At 39.4% G+C, this 25,845-nt stretch overlaps 1 protein-coding gene and 1 long non-coding RNA gene across 5 annotated transcripts; one reads left to right on the top strand and one right to left on the bottom strand.

The window, feature by feature from the left end:
• Window positions 1–2,704: 2,704 nt before the first annotated feature.
• Window positions 2,705–17,884, bottom strand: vegfaa (vascular endothelial growth factor Aa). 4 transcript variants are annotated; one of them, XM_067602521.1, is made up of 7 exons: window positions 17,176–17,884; window positions 15,264–15,306; window positions 12,354–12,550; window positions 11,211–11,287; window positions 11,086–11,118; window positions 8,090–8,221; window positions 2,705–6,197 (listed from the first exon to the last, which is right to left on the bottom strand). In XM_067602521.1, exons 1-7 carry the CDS (start codon window positions 17,239–17,241, stop codon window positions 6,176–6,178), a joined length of 570 nt encoding a protein of 189 aa, XP_067458622.1. In that variant the 5' UTR covers window positions 17,242–17,884; the 3' UTR covers window positions 2,705–6,175. The 4 variants fall into 4 exon arrangements, with proteins under 4 accessions (XP_067458622.1, XP_067458624.1, XP_067458623.1 ...); XM_067602523.1 differs by lacking the exon at window positions 8,090–8,221 and having other exon boundaries at window positions 11,082–11,118; XM_067602522.1 differs by lacking the exon at window positions 8,090–8,221 and having other exon boundaries at window positions 17,176–17,883.
• A 144-nt stretch (window positions 17,885–18,028) lies between these two features.
• Window positions 18,029–25,160, top strand: LOC137190626 (uncharacterized). Its single transcript, XR_010930265.1, has 2 exons — window positions 18,029–18,111; window positions 24,780–25,160. It is a non-coding gene; the product is annotated as an uncharacterized lncRNA (long non-coding RNA).
• The last annotated feature ends 685 nt before the right edge of the window (window positions 25,161–25,845 follow it).

Genomic DNA, 25,845 nt, shown 5'->3' with positions numbered 1-25,845 from the left:
CAAGTGTTTGCACTGTTGCAGGGAGGAGGGTGAAAGAGATTACAGACAGCATTTTCCACTCCCTCCCTGTGTGGCGTAACCTGCCTCTGATTTTCCTGAGTAATTATTTAAGTGGAAAGTCAACAGTTGGGAAATTGTCCTGTTACTGCTCAGGATTGCACAGTTGTCTTTTTTTTAAACTCTAGTAAAAGCCCTCTATTCTCCATGAAAATGCTCTTTTAAATTGGGTTAGTTGGTAATATATTTGAAAGGCTGTTTTAACGATTTTCCAACTTGTAACACATCAACTTTTTTGTAGATAAGCTACATAAACACACACAACTAACAAAATAAACTCCCAATTCAGTTACAGCGATATTGGTACATGGCTCATACACAGATCCAATGCCGATAGTTTTGCTTTTATTTGCCCAAGTTTTGAGATATCTTCCTCCACCAGAATTCAATGGAGGTAAATGGAATTTATTTTGTAGAGCGCATTCAAAAAATTGCAACTGCAATACTGTATCTCCCTGTATCTTTGAGATACTTTTGGCAAGAAACGTCATGATTACCCTCTACCATCTACTAAAGAAATAGTTCCTGTCTGTTCTTTGTGTGTTCTGTGGATTAGATTAACACTTTTGTAAAATGCTGTTGGCATAGAGAGGTATTAATAGGGTGAAGTGAGAGGTTTGTTTTTGTAATTGGTTGGACCAACTTTTTAAAATGTTCATAACATATCTAAGTTAAGTTATTTTGTGCCACTTGGGGGCAGAAAAAGAAACTGTAAACACATCACTGACATATTATTACCTTATAAAGTTTTTAAGGCGAGCATGGTAGCATACATTTACTTCTTTACACATTCAGCAGACAAAGAGTAACAGTTGTGTTTGTGTCCACCTGATAAATCTTTTATCTCTGGTTTGGTCACCACCGGTTACTGAGAAAAACACTGTACAAGCTCTGAAAAAACTGGAGGTAAAAGCTCTGAGGTAAAACCCAATGTACACTACCTGCTATTCCACTGGAAACACTTGACTGCTGCTGCTGGAAAAGAGGCTGATGAGATGGCTCAGAGTGCTCAAAACTGTAAAGTTGTGGCCCAGAAAATCTAAAGAAGTTGAAAGAGGTTAAAAAGCTTTGTTAAACTGAGGGGTGCTTTAGAGTATTAAAATAAATATAGTATGTATGAGTGCAGTTCAGTGGCAGTAACAAGAGTAGTTCACCCTAGCTGTCTGGTAGATTGAACACCTGAGAATGTCAGTAGAAATGTCTCTTAATCACATGAAGGATATGGAGGATATCTTGTTCCCAGAGTCCCATTCGTCTGTGGCATTAGTGAGTGAGCAGTTTAAAGTCCAGCCACACACACTCTGCTAGTTAACATGAGGGCAAAGTTGGCCTGATATTTTAAAATTCCTTTTTAATCACAGATCAAATCATTTGCAGCATTCTTCAGGGTATTTAGCAGCACAAGGACTCAGCACTCTTACAGGGCCTTATTTATGCCTCAAATCTGCCATGCTGAAGTGCTTCAACACTTGTGTATGACATTAATTCCTAATCTTTTGTGAAAGTGCTGCCTCAGAGGTGGCAAAGCTCCCACGTTGTCTTTATGGCTCCTGACACAAGAGTTCATATTACAGAAACTCTCACAAGTTTTCCAGTCAGCTGTCATTCAGCAGCAGGAACAAAGTTCACAAGTTCTTAAAACTTCAGCTGGTATAACAGTTTATCTGACAGCAGTTCAATAAATGAAGTTAGGAAGGTTGCCGGTCAAATTATCATATAAAACACAAATTGTGTCTATTTATTGCACATAAACAAGAACACACGATAATAAACAGTAAAGGGGGTTAAAATATAGAAACAAAAAAGTGAGGGGTCAAAAAACCTTAAGATCTTGTTGAGTCCCCATCCCAGCATGAACTATGTTAAAAGATGAAAACATGAAGTAAGACTCAAAACTAAATTGTGTGTGATGCTGGACAGATAATGAAATACAGTGGAATACACATGCTGCTTTATAGTTACCTAGTTGATTGCATTGTTAACTGGGACTGAGTACATATTCTGTAGAACTGCCACCATGATTATCAAACTTCTGTTTACAAATTGTATTTCATGGGTAGCTCTACTTCGGAGGGAGACTATATCCGTTTTCCTGACTACAGTAATATTGACAAAATAAGCAGTTTATCTGTGTGTTACAAAATGACCCATAATGTTTTGTTGATGTGGTGTTCCTATCAATAGGATGAAGACACACCAACAGTACATTTGAGTCATGCTAGCAGCAATGGGTTGTTTGGTTGTTTGGGTTATGACCCATATATATATATATATATATATATATATATATATATATATATATATATATATATGGATATGGATGTATATCATCCATGCTGTTGGCTCCAGGTGAGAACTATGTAGAAAAGGTGATATTTATCCAACCTTTTAGCTTACGTTTTTATTACAAATATGTCAAGTATCTAAACCTAATTCTCTCACAAGTCTATCTGCAAATAATGAAGGCAATGGAGTTCCCACTTAGACCAGAGGAACTATTAAATATGTCTATTTATTGTCCCATTTTGTGCATTTATGACCATGATCTACTAGGATGTGAAACATCTGATTTGTCCTGATCACTTTTATATCAACTATATCTGACAACATCATTTACACACTGAAAAGATAAACGTTTAAACAAGGCTCCATTTGACGTTTAATAAAAAACAATGTATTTTCAAAATAAATATGTTTTAATAGTTACACTAAAAACAGCAACAAAAAGGAGTATTAATATTGTAAAATATTTTACAGCACCAATAAATATATTAATGTGAAAATATACTAAAAATGTTTGTGGCTGTACAAACTCAACAAAATGTCTGTCATTTAAATACAAATAGAATGTTCTCATCATCAGAGGACTTGAGAGGCATGTGCACTGAGCCAGCAGCCGGACTCAATGAAAACACTCTCAGGCCTTTAGTTTGAGGGTGGTAGAATTCTTTACAGTTGGTTCACATTAATGAACAGCAGTGGTACAACCTGTGCTAACAAATGACACAGGTAGGATTAATTAAAAGAAATTACTTGTGTAGGGTTTTCTGTGTAGCAGCTTTAGGCTATAAGCATCTGACATTACAAACCTTTAGTTTGACCAAGCATTAGAGGTTTTAGTACATCATAGCCTTGTTTTATGGAAGGGGTTAACGTCAAAAAGAGTTCAGACATTGGAGAAAGGACTAAAAATGGAGTCTTAAGTCACTGACTTTGAGTCTTGACCTGTCTTCTGACAATTCCTTATTGCAGGTAGATAAACTAATAATGTACACCTTTGAACTAATAATTTTATGCAAGAATAATAATTGATGTACATAAACTAGTCATTCTTTCCCTCAAATGGCTCAAGTTATTGTGGAAGAAGGAAGTGAAGTCACAGGTCCTGTCAGTTAGGGAGGAGCATGCAGCGTTATAGCATAGAAGTGCCTTCATTTGTCTTTGTATCGTCAGCATTCTCTGTCAATTCTTGCTCAAATTCTTTATCTAGTGGTCCTAATTGTCTTCTGTAATGTTGAGATGCAGCAGCCTTCAGACAATATGAATCAAATAATGAGCAGGGATGGGCATTTTAAGTAATTTCAATATTGGAGTACTTGTGTTAAATTATTATAGAGTACTCAAGTACTTGCAAAAAAAAAAAACGTAAGACATAAGAATAGGGTCCGAATGAACGCCCAAACGAAAATGCGGGTAGGGGTTAGGGTTAGCCTACTTTCCTGTACTGCATATTCATTTTGTTTATTTTGTTGAAATACTTCCAAACATCACACTTATGCATGGTCGCCATTCTGCTGGTAACATTAGATTGAGTGATGTCTGACTGAAAACGTTGAATGTCATTTTTACTTAAAGAAATGTTATCTGTGGCTGTGCAGATCATTGTCCAAAGAAATCCCCAAAAAACATAAACATACACACACACACACATATATATATATTAATATATATATATATCTATGTTCCTTTTTACTCATGCCCATCCCTAATAATTAGCATATGTAAAAGCGCAGGACATGAAATCTGAGCCAGATATAACATGACATGTGGTAGCACATGGTGCATACTTTTTTATATATAACATCAGTATATTAGTTTTAAATCTTCCTATTGTTGCTCATGGTGTTTCTTCATCACTTACAATTAAAAATAAACCTTGTGACTTTACTGAACCTTATGTCTTATTTATTCTTTATCATACAGCTTTGTTGTCGATACTCAGCAATGAGTAAGTTAAATTTCTCATATGGTAACAGTTTAATATTAAAGGGAAAGTTTGATTTGTGGTTATTGGCTGTGTTTTCCTGGCTAAACAACAAGTGTAATACTTGGGACTCACAATGGGGCCATTTTGTTAGTGCCTGGGTTTAAGTCAGAGAAAACTGCGCCAGTTTACCACCCTCAGACTAGAGGCCCTAGTCTGATTGGTCTTCACTAAATTAGGTCCGAGCTGAACAGCGGCAACGAGACTCCCTCAGTCCTCCTTATGACGTGTCTTCGGGCCCACAAGTGCAAAACCACATGTCCATTGCCCCAGTCCAAAATGAAAAACACCTGTGTTGGCGTATCATTCACGCACATGTCGATGGCTGGGGTTTCTATCGGTCAACAGGCCCACCATGATCCCCCTCTGGCTGGTGAGAAACGCAGCTTTAGTTTAAATCAGGAATGTCAAAGCATTGTCTTTCAAGCCTTTTTTTCCCCACAACAAAAAGGCATCTACAGTCATACGTGTTCTCCATTCAATCTCCAGACAGATTGAAAACAGTTGAGGAGGAAAAACAAAAAAAAAAACACATTAACACTGCATATAAATATAATAATACAGAATACTGAAATATTCTATAAATTAGATGTAGTGTACTAGACAAAGGGATATCTAGTAAGTATATACAGATCGTTTATGATGAACTGCTCTGTTGTGGATGTATGACTATTTCTTTGGAACACACACAAAGCCATTAAATAAGAAAACTGGAAGGTTGTGGATTTCTACAGTGATGTGCTGTGATTAGCTCATCTATTTACTTCTTGTCTCCGTATATACCTACAGTAATATCCCTTTAGGCAGCCTGGTCTCAAGACATTTTGTGAAATGAACACAAAACCTCAAAATACAAATAATAAACTCTGTGCACAAAAAGAGAGACAAATCTGTTCTCCCAGCAGGGAAGGGGTACGTAAAGGAGGCGGAACCAGAAACAGGTAGTGGTTTGTTACCTTAAACCCTGACGAAAACTTTGACTTCCTAACTCTTGTCCTACCCTCAACTCCAACATTAGACATTGTTTTACTTGCCCATGTTTAGGGATAGGCCAAAACCTAATCCTAACCCTAGTTACTAATTAGTTGCTTGGCAAAACTTCACTGTTAGTTCGGTTCTTGCCACCGTCACGTAACCCTTCCATGGGGGAAGAAAGTCATCTTCACATTATCCATCACCACGGCACGTAACCTGCGTCAACAGTCCTTTCAGAAAACTCTGATAGACTTTTAAGGTGTGCTATCACACCAACTGGAGTCAGTTCGTACAGTGGTGACAAAACTTCACATGATGTCACAGAGGGAAACGGTTCTTGGACCTGCAGTTCAGTTCAAGTACAACAGATGTTCCTCCAACTCCGCCTCCTCATCCTCCCTCCGTCCCTGTACTGAACTGTACTCTTCTGTCACAGTTCGGAGGCAAGTTTGGCTTCTGCTGCACCGCTCTATGAAGTTGTGGTCACCAGTTTTTCTTACTAAGAAATATTTAAGATATTCATATCCACAGCAGACCAGCATCCAGTGAAGTGTTACATAAAATAAGATTTCTTTTCCCAGTTCTACCCATGAGCAGACCGCCACTGAAACATTTCCCGTTCACACGCCAGTGGCGCATTCGTTTCGCTTTAAATAGTGTCATTTTATGTAGCAGCAATACACATTGTCGATGTACTTATAGTATATGTACATATATATTAATATCTTTAGGCGGAAAGCAGACAGTGGCAAGATCAGCATCCACAGCATCTTGTCTTGCGTTGTCATTTTGTGTCCTTGCAGGGAATGCATCCTCAGGTTTCAAAGTGCTGTGCCAAAAAGAATTCCTTCATAACAGTGTAGTCCGCCTCTCCTGGTCTCATCTCCTTGGTTTGTCACATCTGTGGAGGACAAGATGCAAATTTGGTTAAATGACAAGCAGCAAATTGGTTTAGTACAGCCTCGTCTCACAGAATATGATAATGATCACAATGTCTTGCAGATAGCTGCTCCATGCAAAAACAATGAGATTAATCAGAGACAGGGGCAAAGAGAGGAAGTAGAAGTGGATAGTGAGGGTGGTTGGGGCTTGGGGGGGGAGGGAGGATTGATGATCTGGGTCAGTTTCCAACTCCTTTCCTGAGCCTATGTTAGCTCTGCAGCAGAGTTGAGGGGGTGGGGTTAAAGCAGGAACTGCATGGTGGGGTGGAGTGTAGTGGGGTAGCGGGGGCTTAGGTCCCTCCACCCTCTCCCCTGAAAATGGAGCAGCCAATTGGAATCATGTCAGTATCACTCCACCCACAAGTGGCTCTCTAAATCCAGAGCAGTGTGGGGGGCCCTCGTGGGTCAGAGGTCATGGAAGTGGCTGGGTCAGGGGAGGTCATGAAATGCAGCCTTGTTAACTAGAGGGAGTGGTCCCACTACCTCTCTATTTGACTACATGCTGCACACAGGCAGGGCAGGGGGACTCCACTCATTAGTATTTAAGTTTTGTTTTTGTTTTTTTTGCTCATGAATACGGCACATGAGTAAGAGCCAGTAAATGTGACAAGCAAGCAGCATGGACACTATCTCTGCATTCAGTCATTTGCAAACCTGCAAAGTGAATTACCATGACTATATCTATATATGTGCTGATAACCTACATGTGATATTTTTTTGTCAAAATTGTTTCAAAATTATGATTTCAGTTTTGACAAAAGAAAACTAAATATCCACTTACTATCTTATTGCCTGTGTTTCAACCACAATTCATGGTCTTCATCAGGAGATAAAGTGAACACAGTACTGAGAAAACTCTAGTAGTAAGTGGACCATGAGTTACAATCAAGCTAATATTTCCTAAAACATCATTTTCATGCTCAAGTTTTTGTTGTATGTATTATTCAGGTTTTGAGGTATCAGTCACTGAGATTTCTGCTTTCATCCCAAAATAATGGAAGTGAATGGAATCTTATTTAGCTTTGGAAAATGATAATTAAAATCAGTTTCACTGTTGCTGTTGATTTTTTTAGGTGTATATTTTCAATATTGTGAGCGCCACAAGTGAAATAACATTCAACCCAATTGTATTAGGGTGGCAGAAAGTGGAACCATTTAAAGGTTTACATGCTCCTCCATCGACTGTGGCCATTTTTCATTCCTTTTAGGCTCATAAAACCCGTTCAAACCCATTTTTATGATACCTTAATGCATTTGTCATCAAGGTAACTTGTTGAACTAAGAAAAACATTCTTCGTTCATCAAAAGCTGACATTTTTTGAGACACAAGATTATGGGATGATGACCACTTGTGATGATGGGTGTGAAGATTCACTTCTGTGTATGAATTGTAAATAATGGCTTCTGTTTGCTTCATCCAGACTGACCTAATATGGAGTCTGAGTCTGGGAGTTTTGAACCCTAACCCACACTTTTATAATGAATGTTGGCAATGTCTGAGCTGAATAACATGCAAGCAGATATATCTAACATCTTAAACATTTAGACTGGATTAAAACAACATTTCAGAGTCAATCTCAAGACATCACCAACACTTAAATCTGATGTTGACTAGACCAAGTGACTGTAGCATCTGACAAGAGACAATGCCAGCACAGGGAAGCACGGAGCTGCCACATTCCCATCTACAAACACAACACAACATCAAAAAGCAGAGGAGAAGCATGCATTTCTCAGCAGGAAATCCTTCTATGCTGGAAGCACATAGATGGACGGAGAGATGAGTAGGCGGGAGAAAAAAAAAGGGGCATTCAAGGCACGTTGTTTATCGTGATATGTATGGTAAACAAACCTGCAAGTTCTTTCGTTTAACTCAAGTTGCCTGGACTTGCAGTCTAATTGTGTGAATTTGCAGGAACATTTACAGGTGAGAGGGTCCTGCACAAACAAGCGTTTTCTTCTCTCTGAGCAAGGCGCACAGTGGCTGCAAGGGAAGCAAAAAGGGAGAGACAGAGAGAGAGATCTAAGCTATAGAGCGAATTCTGCAGAAAGGACAGACACAGACACTCATGCAACCCTCCCCTTTTCTCACACCCCAACCCACCCCTTATCGTCACACTTACTAAGATCGCTTTGTAAAGACAATTTGTGCATTTGTTTACATAGAACGCAGGATTTGTGGCTCACATCCTGTATAACTAGTGCTTTGTCTGATCTGCTCCAGGAGTGGCACAGGCCTATATAGTCCTCATGTGTTTGTTGGTCATAACTGCTGCATTTGTGTAAATTACAAGGTGAGTCCATCCACTCAGAGAGGCTTGCACTAAGTCTACCGCCACCATGTTAAGGACTGAATACTTAAAGACAGAATGAAAGGAAAACTTTTACTTCCCGAAAAAAATTATTTTACATCCTTGAAATCAATCCATCTTTTAGGGTGACATCATCCTGCACTCTCTATGTGCACTACTAGAATGCTATGACTCTGGTTTCAGCATGGGTTCAACAGGCAAAGAGAAGCATAGAAAACATTCTCAGCATGACAAAATCATCTCTTCACAGTTTTTGCTCAGTAGGTGCAAAAGAAATTCTTGACAACAGTAGAAGATGATTCCAGGATCTGTCAAATGCCCATCATCATTTATTCAAAGGGCCTTCATTTAAAGGGTTGGAGTCAGAGCCAACTGAAGTGAGCACAACTGCCTGTAAGAGGCGCACAAAGATGAAAACATCAAAGATGAGAACAACTACTACTTTGAAGTTGCGGTAGACACTGTAGCTGTCGTGGTATCTGTTACAGTGCTATGCTTATGAGATGGAAGGTCACATCAGAGACAAAACAAGGTTCCACTAGATATATAGGGGTGGCTGCTATGGGACAACAAAGAACTATGCTTTGTCTCATAGGACTGATTTTGCTTTGCACAGCAGCACGATCAATTCTATATCACCTTCTAGACCTCCGGCATGAAAACAGGACAACCCAAAGCAGAACTTATCGGTGAACCTCTCAAGGCTAAGATAATTTTAAGTTAAACACACCATGTGTCTGTATTTCTGTACTGAAGTGCTGGCCTGTAGCCACTGAAGCCATCTATCATCTGAAACAAAAGGAACATGGCAACAGAAAGTAGAAGTAGCAGGCACTTATCAGTGCAGTACCCTACAGAGCAGCAGACAGCCTTTAAGACAACCATTTCTCATATAGATAGCATGACCACTGCCATGGCAACTTCATTCTGCTGCCAAAGAAATAGAGTAAATGTTATACCAGACATAAATAAGGTCACAGGTAAGAGATGCTGAGACATACTGCAGCACTGCCTCAGGATTCCTACTGGTGTATTTCTCTTTTGGCCCTAACCCCTGACAAACAGTGAAGAAGGCAGGAAAAAGAGGAGACACCTGAGTAGATGCAGGGAAAGTCATGCAGGGTTCAATCAATAGCTGATAAAGCCAAACAAAAGGTTATCAACCACCAGAGCTTCTGCTTTATAATATAGTCTCCTCATTAGCAGGGTGGATATTGATCCACAAGATAGGACTAAGCTAGGTGTATCAGGATGTATGTTCCTGTGACTGAATGAATGAGCACATCCTCTTTATAGCACCATCACTCCACCCTGCCGCAGGGTGAACTAGCTGCCTACGTGCACAGTGACAGGCAGACATCCAACGAGGCTGGACAGAGTTCAACTCATTTCAGCCCAATGACAAATGGATTTGACTTAGCTAACATGATCCCATCTCTCCTCCATCAATCTATCAGGTTTTAACGCGTTGAGGCACAGTTCAGCATACACGCACTCCACTATCCAATTAAACAAGTTGACCTACCACTGAGAAGCCTCAAGATAAACAAACCACATGTATGCATATGTCAAACACACACACAGACCTATTTCAACTGTGACAGGGAGTGAATTCTCTCAACCAACAACGGCACCTCAGCCCGTCTCTGAGTTCATCCTCTATTTACATCACTAAAAATAAAAATAGGTTAACTGCATGACACCTGTTCCTATGATTAGACCAGGGAAGTAGCTGAGGGCCGAGGGTCAGGTTTGTGGAACTGGAGTCAGAGTGCAGACAGCAGCGGGTGGTCTGAAGCCTGCCAGCTACGCCTCAATCACTCACACTGTTACAGCCGCACCATAAAGCACTAAACCCACTGCCATAAAAAGAGCATGCTCAAAGTGTGGGAGCCCAATAATGGTAGGTGGAAGACAGAATCTGAAAACCCTGCTCTCTACCTTCATAATCCACAGAAAACATGATGGTACACTTGTAGACTTGGCTTGGATGATAGACTTGACATGACTTCTTAAATTTTGAATGTTTGTTTTAGTTTGACAAGAGATTTGGCATTCAAAAATGTATTATTTTCTGTAAGATTTATTGAATGGTATTTCAGTGGGTTTGAATGCATTCTATGGTCTAAATACTTCCAAGTCACATCTTTTGAATATGCGTCCCATGGTGACAATAGTGATGTCACTTGAAGGAACCCTTATGTTTCATCTTGCCATTCTTCATTAATTTGCAGCTGAACTAAATCAGAGAACAGGGAAGGTGTGTGTGTGCATCTCAACATGAAGACAGAGTTCCTGTCAAGATGCAACTCTGCTGATATTCATACTGCTGTTAGCAGAGATCTTAAGCTCCACAGTGTCCAGCTGGCTGCTTCTCACTCAGCTCAGGTACAACAAAGTCACCAACCAAAATCAAAGACATGTTGGTTGTAGAAAACCCTGATTTTCTTTTCCAGACATAACCCAGAAACGTCCAATCACACTCAGAACCCTTTAGAACAAATGACAAACAGAAAAAAACAGAACACGTACTTACTATTCTTTCTTTACTTGAACATCTGGCTTTAGTCTGAAATTTAAAAAAGCAAGATGATTAGACTTTTGCTTTTATTAAATGACTAACACTGTGTGCAAGAGAATGTGGACTCTAGAGTGTCTTACCTGCAATCACACTTTTGATGCTCGGCGAAACTTAAGTGAATAGTATGTTGCGTTACCATTGGTCTAACCCGCATTACCTTGAAGAGAAACAAAGGACATAACAAAGCAAGGATTAGATTAAAATAACATCAATGTGACTTTTTAGAACCGAGGTCACAAACTTCTTCACCTCAACGCCCTTATTCTAACATAACCCTAAATACAGTCTAAACACCGCAGCCCTGACTGCCCTCTAATCCAACGCATTGAAGATGTGACCTGTCTGTGTAACTGTACATGCCTATACTTCTCCAGCCGACATCCATGCTAAACAGCAGGCTTTGTCGGAGGCCAGGAGAGGCTTTGACCACACAGACATGGCTGTAAACACAGTGTGCTGGAGTAAACAACATATCTGAGATGCCATGCTGCTTCACTTTCTCTGCTCTGCGTCTGCATAGAAAAGCTGTGTGACTCCAAGACATTCTAGGCATGCACTAGATATACAAAAGAAAACCTCAGCCGGACAACCCCTTTTCATAATCCATGTCTCAACAATTACAAAGAATTAACCCTATCTGTTTGAGAATGCAAACTAGTCATTTGTGTTCTAAAATTAAAAATAAATAAAATAAAGTTTTTGGTGCTTTCAACTGCAGGTTATGGTCTTCATTGGTAGGTAGAGTTTTCCCAGTTATGTAGATGTCTCAGTTGTCATCATGTGACCAAGGTATGGAACTGTGGTCACGTGATAACATTCAACTCCATACTGAGATTACATCATGACAACTGAACCATCTCCAAAACAACTAAACAAACTCCATCGGGTGATGACGGTGATGGAGATCCCCTGTAATGTTCCGGAAAAAGCTAAGATCAACTACTACTTCCATGGTCAGGAAAAAACTTTTATGCACAAATTTTGAAAAATGTACTCTTGAACTACGTACTCCGTACCCTTAAATTAATAATCCGCTCACACAAATTACAATTAACAGATTATAATCTTTAACGACATTGTCAGTGTTTATAGTGTATACTAAAGTGCTAGCATGAAGCACCAGAGTGGTCTATGGATGACTGTCTATTTTTTTTCACATATTTTTATCGGTTAAGTTCAACAATGGGATAAATTTGTGGACCTTGGTCAGATCTCGGGCTCACCTGCAATGTGACGTTGCGGGTTTCCGTGGGTACACATTCCATTGCTTCGTCATTGCAGCAGCCTCCACAGCGGTTGAGGACCACGCAGGAAGGGATATAGGTGTGTTCCGTATCCTCTGGATACTCCTGGAAGATGTCCACCAGCATTTCCCTTGGCTGGCACATACTCTTACTGATGACGTCCGTGAGAAGGATGACTAAAAGAGTGCAAATAGATTATCTTTTCATCATCATCATCATTGCCTCCATCATCTTTATAGCTATTTGAACACTACAGCCATTTATTTCCTAAGTGGTACCCAATACCAACACAATCTAAGCAAGCAAACAGTGCAACAGATCAGCAACAATTACTTGTGACAGTGACAAGCTTAAGAAAGCTGTAGAAACAAGTCATTGTCAAACTGGCTGAGACTCATGGATGACTGCTTTTTGGTGGAAATAGACATGAAAAACTAGCTGATGCTCTAATACAAAGACACTCCCAGCAGTGAGTGCAAAAATAGGAAAGATTTAATCCCAAGATCACTAAAAACTACTAGCAACCAACGTTTAGGAAATTCAATCAACTTGTGACCTTGGAATTTTGAAGTGCAACAAATATGTAGCAGCGGTTTTTGACAAAACGTATATACAATATGACAAACAAGCATAAAGTATGTAAATGTCAAGAACAGAAAGTTGATAACTATGTTCTGATAATAATGTCAGATAAAATCATAAATCCCAAACTCATTATTTACTGAAGCATAGATATTTCCCTCAGTGCTGGGACCTGCCTTCATTCTCTGTGTTTCCATCCCCTGTGCAGCCCAGAATAATCTGTCCCACAGTCCATCAGACTGGGTTCCCAGCGACCCCTGGCTAACTCCTGACCTCCTGGTTTGTCAGAGCAGCCGTGACCTCAGGCACTGTGGCGCCAGGGTTCACCTCTGACATGTGACCCCATGAGGGCCACCACTGTGGACGAATGTTAGAGACTGACTGTGTGCCAATTAGCTTTCAAAGTTACTACAACAAATACACAGATGGTAATTTTATTGGAAAACTCTGAAACTGTATTTCAACTGTCCTGACCACTGAAAGTCACATTTCTTCAGCTGAGGCATGACGAGGCAAGTTTCACTGCTGCTTTTACAGACTGTAGAGTAAAAGCCACCCACATGACAGAGGAGCCTCTGTGGTAAGACATGTGATATGATGTAATAATAACAATAATAATGATAATAATAATGATAATAATAATAATAATAATAATAATAATAATAATAATAATAATAATAATAATAATAATAATAATAATAATAAAGGCATATTGACTAGCTATGGTCAGGGAGGAACTTCCACTATATCAAAGGCGGACCACACTGAAAGGACCACATGTGATTTTTTAACAAAATATAATGTGCAGCACTATGAATCACTCCAGCTCTACAGAGAATGACTCTGCAGTCTTGGCTCCAAAGTGACCTGGCCAGCACACATGAGCAACTAAAACACCAGCACCTGCTCCGGGACTGAGAGCTGCTGGAAAGACAGCAGACAACAGCCACATGTCAACATACTCAACTGGTTCTGCCTCTTAACAGAGGTTGCAACAATTTGTTCCCTCTTACATCATCCTGTAAAGAATATATCTGGTGATATTCTATATTCGTCCTTATTATCAACAAATCCCATACACTCAAACCAACAATGAATTGATCTACTAACAAGTATTGTGTGTGTATCAGAGCCTGATATATATTATTTCCTCATTGCCATAGACCTCTAAAATCAGTGAACCACACTGTTGCACTGGGTGACATGTTCCTTCATTACCATGAACACAGGCCAAGAAGAAAATCTTAACTCAAGGTCTGCTTTTTCAATGGCTTTCAATTGCACCTCATGGTTTTCAACATTATCAGATGACCAAAGTTCCATACTTTAGTTCACATCATGACAACTGGGCAAATTCCATATGTGGATGAAGACCATGAGATGTGGTTGAAAGAAAAGGTTTTTTTTAAATGAATATATATTTATGAGCAGTTTTAATGATTTAATAAAGCTTGGAGCTGAGTGCCACAGATAGGGAAGGGAGGTCAAAAAGTAAATCTTAAGAGAAGGACTGACACATTGTTGGTTTTAGTATTTTGTGGGTTATGTTGACAACAAGAAAAATAGATTCATCTCCATTTGAATGTCATGGCTGAAGTGATTTAACATCACAGTCACATCAATAATAGTAGCACAGCTTTTGGTGAGTGGTGAGATCTCTGACAGTGGCGGTGTGTTAAGTTCCGCAGCATGCAGGTGGCAGACTTCCTGCTCCCCTATAAACACCAACAACAACCAAACGACCCTGTGCTGGCCTACTGATGCTGTCTGTAGTGGCTAATCTGCATCTACATCCATCACCATCCAACAGGTCCAACCTTGGCCTGAACACAGCAGTGTCACTGTCAAACAAACATGCTTACGGCATTGAACCAAGGCTGACTGTCTGCTCATGTTGACTGTGTGCTTCAACCACAGACACACACAAAAATGTAACAACTGTGAATTATTATAATGTACTTGACTGTGTCCGTCTTTTCTCTCACATTAACTCTTGTTTTGAAATCTGCACCACTTTTATGGTGACTCCAAAGTCCCAAGTCAGACCTTTCACCACTGGGAACTTTGATTCCTGCCTGCTTTGTACAGAAAAAACAATCTTAAGCTCACACTGAGGAACCAATACACACTGCACATTTCAAAGCTTCAAACTTTTAAAGAAATAAGTTTAGATAAGACCTATGGCGAAGGAGATACAAATGTTCATTACATGTCCACTAGGTGGCTCTATGGTCATCTGGCCTGGATACAGAGGAAAAGAAGTCTTTTAATTAGACAGTTTTATTATAGATTGTAGACAACACTTACCCTCATTTTTACTCTTGTCCACTCCCTTGTTAATGCTGGCAGTCTGCAAGAGATACACATGGGACCAGGTGTTAAATATTTCTAATCTGTATGCAGTACAGTTTCTATAAACATGTCATCAAATTGAAACAAATTATGTCTTGTGGACTTTTATTGTACAAATCATAATACAAGAAAGCATGTAAATGATTTTATTTCCATGTTATTGCCAGCTTATGACATTAAAAGCTGATCCAGGGTGCAGCTAAATCAGCAGTCTGATGATGCTAGTTACCATGCCATAAGTTATAAATGATGATCATAAGAGTCATATCAGAATGAAGAGGAGTTAAACTCTAAAAACCTGGTTGTAATAGGCTTTAATTCCATTATATATCTGCTCATTAACAAGTGCAGTCAGAGGCGTCAACTCTGTCAAGCTACAAACACACAGGTGAGCAGCAAGGATGTTTACCTTCAAAATAAAAGCGCTGGAGCCTGGCGTTAAAACAGCTGTACTGTATGTTAAACAATTAACTTAAAAATTAATGGAACTCTGCATACTCAGTTGAAAATTTAAAAGCCTGGTCTATCAGTTCATATTAATAAAATTACAGGCTTTCGTGTTTTAATCATTTGAAGACAGAAGCAGATAGCTCAACATGAAGCCATAATAATGGTGACAGTAGGCTACATGTACAAGAGGTGGTGTTATACTCCATTCATATCACTTCAGATTTCAAGGATTTATGAAGGTAAAAAGAGTAAATTCTCTTAAAACGTGCATTCATTTCAATTCACTCGCTCGGATCAAATCAAATAGTTTAAATGGATCCCCGCGGTTTGATTCATTTTGAAAGGTCCAATAGGAAACGGCCTTTGTTTTGATCATAAAAAAACTTAGCGTGACGAAGCGGCATCTCTGGGAGATTTCCATTTACCTTATGTGGCTGCTGTAACCGGCGGAGATGTTGCGTGAGAAAGCGGGTCGGCTGTGTGGAGCGAGGTGGGCATCCTGCAGGGCAGGACAGGAGAGCCGGCTCTCAGCTCCACACACGGCGGAGCACCGTGAGAAAAAATAGACCCAGAGTCCAGACTGCACTCCGTTTTCATCAAGGCGCGTCAGGCAAGACTCTGTTCAGAAATCTCGCAGTTTGATGAACTCTCTCGGAAAATATTAACAAAGTATTGCATTAATAATGACTCTAAAGGTTTTTTGGGAATCTATGAGTTACGTTTCAGTTCGGCGCACAGGTAACAACAAAGGCATCCATTTAACCAACATCATAGGCTGCCTTTTATAGTTTATTGCTTCGGTTCATTACAGCATTTTTTTTTTTTGGTGTGCGGAAACCAATGAAGACAAAACTAAATTTAAGTATTATTTCTATTTTAGTAAATGCGTTCGGTGAACAAAATATATGCCGAAATTGAGTAATTATTTTACAGAATCAAGCCACACTTGATATTGATTTTTATCAGGCTTTTATGTTGTTCTTGTAAAGGAAATCTTAAACCGCCTGATTTTATATAGTCTGGCATTACAAAAACGAAGGTCATGTATTGAGGTTTTTAACAAAAAAGGAGCAAGTGAGACTAAGACTTTTAGATACAGACAGAGCAGAAAATGCACAAAGGCGAGCTAGTAGCCTATGTATTTGACAAAGATTTCATTTATTAATATATTTGTATGCATTATTTTCAGTTATTATAAATAGCCAACATCTTACCCTGCATGTTTATTAAGTATTATTGTGAGCACATTGTTTTCTTTGCGCAACACTTAAATCGCCCGAATAGGCCTACATGTGTCACTTCATCAAAAATAAAAGCGAATAAAGAAAGATGTTGACAGACAAGATGGTGACAGAACAAGAGAGCTTCTTGTCTATATACGTTTTATAGAAACTAGCGAATAAAGTCCAAGACTCACCTTTACTGTGGATAGTTGAAGAACCGCTGCCAAAAGGATTTGTACCAAACTGACAACAAAGTTCATGGTTGTAATTCCGCACGCGTCTTGAAATCCCAGCGGTCGTTTAAGACAAAATATAACAAAACAACACGCACACAATCAAAAAATGAAAAATGAATATTTTAAAAAACCGCGGCAAATCTTGGCTATAGCAAAAGCAAATCCATATCTCCCACACGCATGTGGCACGTTCACAGAGACCCTTCTTGTGTCTCCCAGCAGCGCTCCGCTGGAAATGTTACCATCCAACAAGCCTCGCTCATCCACAGACAAAGACACTGTGATGGGTTCTGAAATCCACACTGGAACCGGGACCACAGGAGTACAGCGATCCCCCCAAAATGACAACAATAATGTTCACAGGGGAAGCGGGAGACGGGCGGATCAGCTCACCAACTTTACGCACTGCTGTCTCTCTTGACGCTCATTGATCCCGCAACATGAAGGCGTGTGTGTGGAGGGATACAGACACTATTTGCCGGTATAAAGTGATCCTTTTGCTTTCTTCTGCAAACCTGTCTTGTTGTGCTTCTTCTTTAGTGTCCTCTCCTGTGTTGTACCTCGGTTTCTCTTTGAAGGAGTATAGACAGCAGCTTGTCCCCGGCTCCGCTGCAGTACCAGCCTCTTTCGCGTTCTGTCTCCTCTTGGCGGCTGACGCTGTAGTTCATGCGTTATTAAAGGTGGCCGGACATCAGCGGAAAACAGCTTGCTACTCTGGAGGCGGGGCCGCTGGGAGGACCAATGGCAGACGGAGGGGGGGGGGAGTTCGTCATAGATGACTTACAGTGCATCATTTTCACTGTTCACTGTTGATTTAAGGCTCCGTTTCCTTAGTGCATCACGACTATCTTTTGCGGTAGCTTAAGTTTGACACATCAAGATCAACATCGCAAGGTAATTTACGCAATCATAGTGATCATTTATTTTCCACAGTAGAATAATGTAGTGCATTTTTATGAATACTTCTAGAGCAGCTAGTGTAGATACAAGCACACTACAGTATGCCACAGTATGTTGTGTATATATGCTTTATTCTGTTGGTTTACCTCATGCACATTCTACTGTAACATATATAACACATGCATCTTATCTTTATAACAATATATGATTGGGGATTTTTTTTATACAGCATGACTCTTATTATATATCTTTTATCATATGGCATCTGTATAAATTACTCATGGTGTATCTTTACTTTCTTAATGAAAATTAAGAAAGAAAATCACATTTGGCTCTGATTGACATTGTTTGTTGTTGTTGTTTTTTTGTTTTTGTTTACTTTTTAAATCAACTTAAAGCTGCACTTGACATCTCCCAATGACAAGAGACCTCAATTCCCAGACATCCTGCAGAGATCTCAAAGGTCTTTGTAGGTCCAGTTATGAGTGGGGCGAGCCTTTTATTCTCATAAACAGTCTGAATCTTTAATATTGTAGTTGGTCAAGATGGTACATTTGTTTTAAAACTACATTTATTTTGAAAGCCGCAATAATCAATATTTTTTATGCAATATTAACAATAGATTGAATGATTTGTGTAATGTGAAAAGAATCACTCCTACTGATGAACTCACAGAGAATTATTACCAACTCTGCAGTTCCTCTCCACTCTCCAGAGCGTTTTAGCATCTTTCAACTCATTGTCTTGGTTTCACTGTCCACAATTGTACAGTTTTGGCTCAATCTCCCAGCTCTCATCAGCCAGCAGCAGCAGGCAGCTGTTTTCAGTGAAAAAAGCTGCCCTGCCCGGCACCACCCGGCAGACAGACACAGTTAGAGAATAGCTTTTCAACATAGCGGAGCATTTAGCAGCTAAAGCAACTAAATTTTATATATATATATAAATATATATAATTTTTTATAGAGACCAAAAACAGAGCAAGAGGAGAGTAAATATTAGACATACATTTACCAGATGGACATAAATACAACTCCAAATGAATTTGGAACTTTCAAAGGTGACAATATGTGAGTGATGTGTTTCCATCTTGTTGTAATGCCCTCAAGTGCCCCCCACCCAAACCCCCAGAATAACCAGAAACAGTTAATGCAACTTTAAGTCACAGGGTTTTTTTTTTAACATGACTATGAAATGAAAATTTCTATTTAACAATAATGGCAAAATGGCATTTTTATTTTCTAATATGTCTAGAAGTGAAGCACCTCATATGTTTTTTCATTTATTGATTTGAGTTTACATCTTTGCCCTCTAGTGGAGTCACAAGGAGTAACAACAGTTTAGTTAGTCCAGGATCATTCACTCAGAATGCTTTTTCATTGTGACTGTTAATTCCCAAGAGGAATTAAGCATTATTACTATCTACTTGCTGGAAACAGTGCAGTTTTACTCAATAAAAGTGCTTATGTAGTAAGATGCAAAAAATGAAGGAAAAATGCCAAAATGGGTCTCTGGAAATAGACATCACCCTCTTAGTCAAGTCAAACAATTTTTTTTGATTCAGCCCAGAATCACAAATCTGAAGTTTATATCTTATGTGTCTTAATCATAAGACCCCCGGACGCCCCGACCTGGCTCAACTGTTGCTGCATCGCAATACGTCATCCTCTGAGAACACAATACATTGAGATGGAAATTCTTCCTCATACTATAAACTGCTGTGAAGTGTCTCATAAGTGTCTCATGAACTCATTAATGTATTACTCAAAAAAGCATTCATTTTTTCACCAGTACCCATGCAGCCTTTGTTTTTTTTTGGGGGGGGGGGTTATTTAACATAGTGCTGTTTTCAGTCTGTATACCTGATGAGTAAGAATGCAGGATGGTTTTCCATGAGGTCTTACACTTGTTGATTGCTTGTTGCAGTTTGGCAGGTGAGCCACACTGTGTCTCCTCTGAGGTTCTTCCAGAGGCTGGGGTATAGCCGAAACACATTAGTTTGTGTGACCTTACCACGTCTAAAAGCAAATGTGTTTATAGCTGTCATAGCCATTATGAGCTGTTGAATAAATGATGACAACAATGCATTAATAGTGTTGTACTCAGCTCTTGCACTCAGAAAACAGAGAGCTTGAGAGAGAAGTTCAAACCCTGCCTACTTTGACGCCTCCACACAACTGGCCAATCACTGCGGCAAGTGGGCGTGATTGTCAGATGTCTGTTTCAGAAAGTTACAAAAGCTATTGAATGCGCCCCCCCCCCCCATTCTGACATCATACAGGTTTGGGGAGAGGGAGTTTCATAAGCTGTTAGATGATCTGTCAAGTACTTTGTTAAGTATACTGACGCCTAACTATTTTCGAGGTTTTTCATCTCACACAGCACGGTTAAAGGCAGTGCTGGACACTGGTGCTAAGCCTTGTGTTATATGGACAAGACACCACCTCCTGCATCAGCACTAAATGTTGCATATGAAAGTAGACTGCTACTTTCACAATTCATGACAAGAGCTCTGTGGCTCAATTTGGCTCAATATGTATTCTGCTGGGTAATACTATTGGTTTTACATGTGTACATATTTTAGTGCAATTTGTCATCAAATAAATTAGATTTCTTTTTTCAGGCAGTTTTGAAGCCTTCCAACTCAGCTTGAACTGATTGGTCCCAGGAGCTGCAGGCTTCAGCAATTTATGCTGCATTCAAGACCCATTAGGACAAACCACTGATAGACTTGACAGCTCAAAGCACCCACCTGGGAATTTTCATACAATATGTTTGAAGCTGTCACAATGCTGTGATTGAAGTTTTCTCTTGTCTTTGGTTCTCATCTGTTTTGAGTAGAATAAACATTCACTTGAGTGACACATTGGAGTTTAGATTTTTCTGGAGACTTAGCAGTACATGAATTATAACTGCATGCAGCAATACAATGTGTTAAAATGCCTCTGCTTCTGTGCTGAATGAAGAATGCCAGTTCATCACTACAGTTTTCCACATTAAAGCAATTGAGAACCTATTAAACATGTCAAAGTGAAATAAAAATCGAGCATCAATATACACAAACAAACTTCCTTGTAACTACAGTGTGGAGGACTTTGTTTCCCTTGAGCTTTTGTCGGGCAGCTCTTGCCTTCAGGCTAAGCTTATTAAGCTTCTCCAGAAAACCATTCTTAAAGTTATGAAAACTGAAATTAATACCTAAAACCAAATATTTGCTTCATGGAATTTATTGGCAGCATTACGCAGCATGGTAGGAAGCACTAATGTTACAGATTTATTTCAAGGAAAAGGAAAGTTACAGAAGTGAGTGCACAGATTCCTGGCTCATTCCTGAACACGCCTTTACTCTCACTGGAACTGATGACATGATTTACTGTAAGTTCTTCAGACAGATGCATTTTTCACCCACTGTCACTGTAATGTATCACAAAGTAAATGCAAATTTTCATCTTTTTGGGCCACAACAACCACAAACAAATCATTAAACTTAATGTTATACAAAAAATCTGAAAAAATGAACTCACTTGGAAAAATTGAAATTGTCAAGTGACGTGCTGCGCTTTAAATTATTTACTGTGCATACTGAATTACCCAGTCATTTCTGTTCAGAACTGAGCACTTCATGAGCTAAACAAGGTCCTTTTACACACACTTCAACTGGCAGCTCTTCAATGTCTCTCCAACCCGAAACTTTACAGCTGAGTTGTTCCTCACAATAAAAATTTCTTCATTCTGTTACAGGAAGAGTGAAAACGAAATTTAGTGACTCAACAGTGATAGTATCAGGAGAGAGATATTCAGCTGATTGCAATCTGCAACGTAACTGCTTGATGCCACCGAAACCTACGCACTACTCCTTTGGGGCAAAATGGGAGTGGTGCTTTCAAAAGATTGTGCACCACATTTTATTCAGTAATTATAAAATTATATTTACTTAAATGTGTATAATTATCTGATTGATGTCAGCAATGAAGTTGGTGAGTAAAATGTTGCGACTTTATACAGACTGACTCCCAAAGTACTAATATGTTGTAGTATTGAGTAATATTAATCCAAAGTGCCCATTCAAAGAAGAAGTTCCAGCAAGCAGGTGAAAACTTGTACAAGGTGTCCAACTTTTGCTGTAACTACAAATTCACGATTGAACATCTTTGATGACATGAACACTTATAAAGATACTCTGAACTTTTTCCTTTTTCACTTCATCATATCAACATCTGTACAACATCATGATACACACTGGGAAAGATCACAGCAGAACAGCCCCTCCCCCCGCCCCCCTTTCAGCAGAATCCGGCTTGTTCCCATCACAGAAATGGCTCACTGCTTCGATGAAGCCACTCCACATAGTTTCCATGGTTGCTGCCCTCTCCAGCCTCCTTCTTTCTCCACTGTTGTCTTTTCTACATTCTGTCTTGCGTGAGATGAGATGCATAGCATGAGCAGAAGAACAGCCTACAGTGTGGATCAGTCGTCCATAACCTTTAAAGGAACTTTCTACATCACTGTAACAACAATTTGACTAGATCTGGTGACATGAATAGGTATTGGAGAAACACTGACAAGACATTTTGATGTTGTAAGTATTTGTTTTAATGACAGCAGAATAAGCTGCTCTTTGTCGCACCTTTTTCTCCTAACCAAAATGTTGTAAACCATGCTCCAAAGAGGAAAAAATTGAAATATTGGTCTCTAGTTGTCGTGCAGTGACAGAGCAGAACATAAACCCGCTGACACTAAGCAGAGAACCTGGCCATGCCCTACCATCTTGTGGTTTTTCATCCAAATGAACAGGAATAGAGGAGATGTAACTATTTTTCTGTTGTTTTGGTATTTCAGTAGGTGAGCAGGCTTCTAGAAAATGAAGGTTGAAGCTTGACCTTGGAATCAGTATTTGGACAAAAAGAAAAAATATATTTGCTGAAGGTTCACTATTTACCTTCAACCACATCTTGCAGTCTTACTCAGCGTATGGAATATTTATTTTAGTTGTCATCACTTGACCAAAGTTCCAAACTTTGGAGCCACATTAGTCGCATGGCTCCAAGGATGGCAATGTCTGTCTGTCTGTTGATGGTGTACAGACATTCATGGTCCCCAGAGGACGAATCCTACTTTTCCTTTAGTGCCACCACTGTCCCTTAACGTGGTGAAGTGATATTAAAATTGTGAAATAAATGTAGCACCCCACTTTGGGAACGACTGCTGTAGACTCTTTTTAGTCAGATGAAGCAGTATTTTTAGTGACCAAACCTATTTTTAAAACAGGAGTAAACTGAATAATGCTTCCTACAGTATTCCTTTTCAGACATGTAAAATGTATTTATGTTTATGAGACTTTGTTTATTGAGAGTTTGCTGTATATTTTACTTTTCATTTTATCTGTTAAAAATAAACATACAATCATCATCATATGGAAAAATACACTCCATATTCCAAAAGCAGCAGACAGCTCAGACGACTATTGTACCTCAAAGAAAAGCTTTCTATGGCTAATGTTTGATGAGTAAAGGGTGAGGCAGAGAAATATTCCACATGTACTGCATGTCGTGTGCACCACTCACTCCATGTTCATTTACCAGAGAGGATATTACCATATTATGTCATGGGCTCTCAGTGTATCTGACACTGCATGACCTAACTATTTGATACCCCACACTGTCAAAGAAGAATTATGGTCATGTACAGTAAGCATGACATCAGAGCAGCTGGCATGAGAACCATCTCAACAGCTTTGAGAGAAACATGCTTCATTAATCTGATTTAACACATAATTAGACTGACTGCTTGTCTGCTGATACATAACTTGTGGAGGCAACAAGTCCTCCATATTGACCAACAAAATGTGTCCTTTTTTACCACACTCTACACTGCAATTTTACTGATCTGACGCCACTATCAGCTCTTTCAAAACCGTTACAAATCACTGTCGAAAAATAAATATGTTTTATGATGATTTGGTAAGGTTTAGGCACAAACATGACTTGGTTAGGTTTTGGAAATACGGTTTGGATTCAAATACTTCAAGTACTTTGGTAAGGTTAGGGGACCTTCATCGTCATGGTTACTGTAATAACTACTTGGTTAAGGTCAGGGGCTGATCACGCTCATGGTTAAAAGAAACAAATGTTGACTGTCGTTAGGAAACAACCTGTGGTTGTGATGACAGATTCAGTTATTTTTTTTGTTTGTTTGGTTGTTTTTTGGTTGAGCAGTGTCTAAAGAGGACACATTCCCTATGTAAGAGACTTCTAGATTATAGAAACAACTATTTGTACTGAAAACAGTTTTGTTTTCCCCATAACATAAAGGACACTTCCCCCTTTTTGATTTGCTGAAGTAACAGTCAGACTTATGATTACCTTCATGCTGTGCCGGAAACATATACTATGATATGAAAACAATGACAATGGCTAAGCATTGCCCACTAAATAAACATATAAGCATAGGTGAAGATATGAGGTGACCAGGAGCATACCTCAGGATGGTCTTTCTAGTATTTCTGTCTCAACCAAATATGCTGATGTTTTACTTGAAAATTGAGTCACACTTGTTTTGAAGTTCCTTTATATTTCTTTGTAGGCATGTGTGCCATGTTTCCAATTTAGACTTACTGTATGGTTCCCCTTTAACTCCGGAGTTTTTTGTGCTTTCTCATCTCACAGGAAAACCTGAGTCCCGGGCCGAACCTTCGCGGTCCTTCACAGTCCTGATGGCATCCTTCCCTGGCTGTTGCTGCTTGTGCTTATTGTTGTTGTTGTGATTGTTTTTCTTCTGTCCCCCCTCCCCCTTTCCCTCTCTCTTTCTCTCTCTCAACCCAACTGGTCAAAGCAGATGGCCGCCCACCAAGAGCCGGGGTCTGCTTGAGGTTTCTACCCGTTAAAGGGGAGTTTTTCCTCACTGCTGTCGCCAAGTGCTTGCTCATGGGGGAATTGTTGGGTCTCTGTAAATTAAAGAGTACGGTCTTGACCTGCTCTATGTGAAAAGTGCCTTGAGATGACTTCTGTTGTGATATGGCGCTATATAAATAAAAATTGATTGATTGATTGATTGAACCTTTGACCTAATATTACTATTTTTCTCTCACATCTTGATCATTCTGACCCACTAACAACATAAGACCATCCTCGCTTTTTTTCCCCAGTGAACTTGATGGTTCACCATGCGTTATCAGTGTGCTTTCCTGTTACACTGAAACAGTGCTTATGTGCACATTGTCAATGTGTATGTGCACATATTTCAATGTTTGCGCCCTAATCGGCCTCCCATATTTCAATTGAATATGACCCTTCGATTGAATATGAAACTTATAATATGTCCTTTCACACACACACACACACACACACACACACACACAAACACAAACACACACTTCACCCTTAACAGCCAGCATGTGACTCACTACATGAACCTCTATGAAATGCCACTTTGAGTTAATGAATGAACATACAGTATAGGTCCTGTACGGACGCTACAGTACTGTATACTGTTTGTGTTGCTTAAGAGCCTGTTGCTCCTTGACCTGTATGAAGGAACAAACTATCCTTCCCTCACTGTGGGTCTCAGGTCAAGATCCTACACTCAACACTTTTATCTTTTATAGTGTGCTCTTCACTTTGTTGCGTCTCTTAATAGCCTGATACTGTGCCAATTTGTACAAGAGGCTTTAACCCAGCCTACTGTATCCTCAAAATGTCTATGATACATGTCTGATATACTGTACAAACTTCA

Source organism: Thunnus thynnus, chromosome 10 (assembly GCF_963924715.1).
Source record: "Thunnus thynnus chromosome 10, fThuThy2.1, whole genome shotgun sequence".
NCBI lineage: Eukaryota > Metazoa > Chordata > Actinopteri > Scombriformes > Scombridae > Thunnus > Thunnus thynnus.
This window is presented reverse-complemented; position numbering and strand designations above follow the sequence as displayed.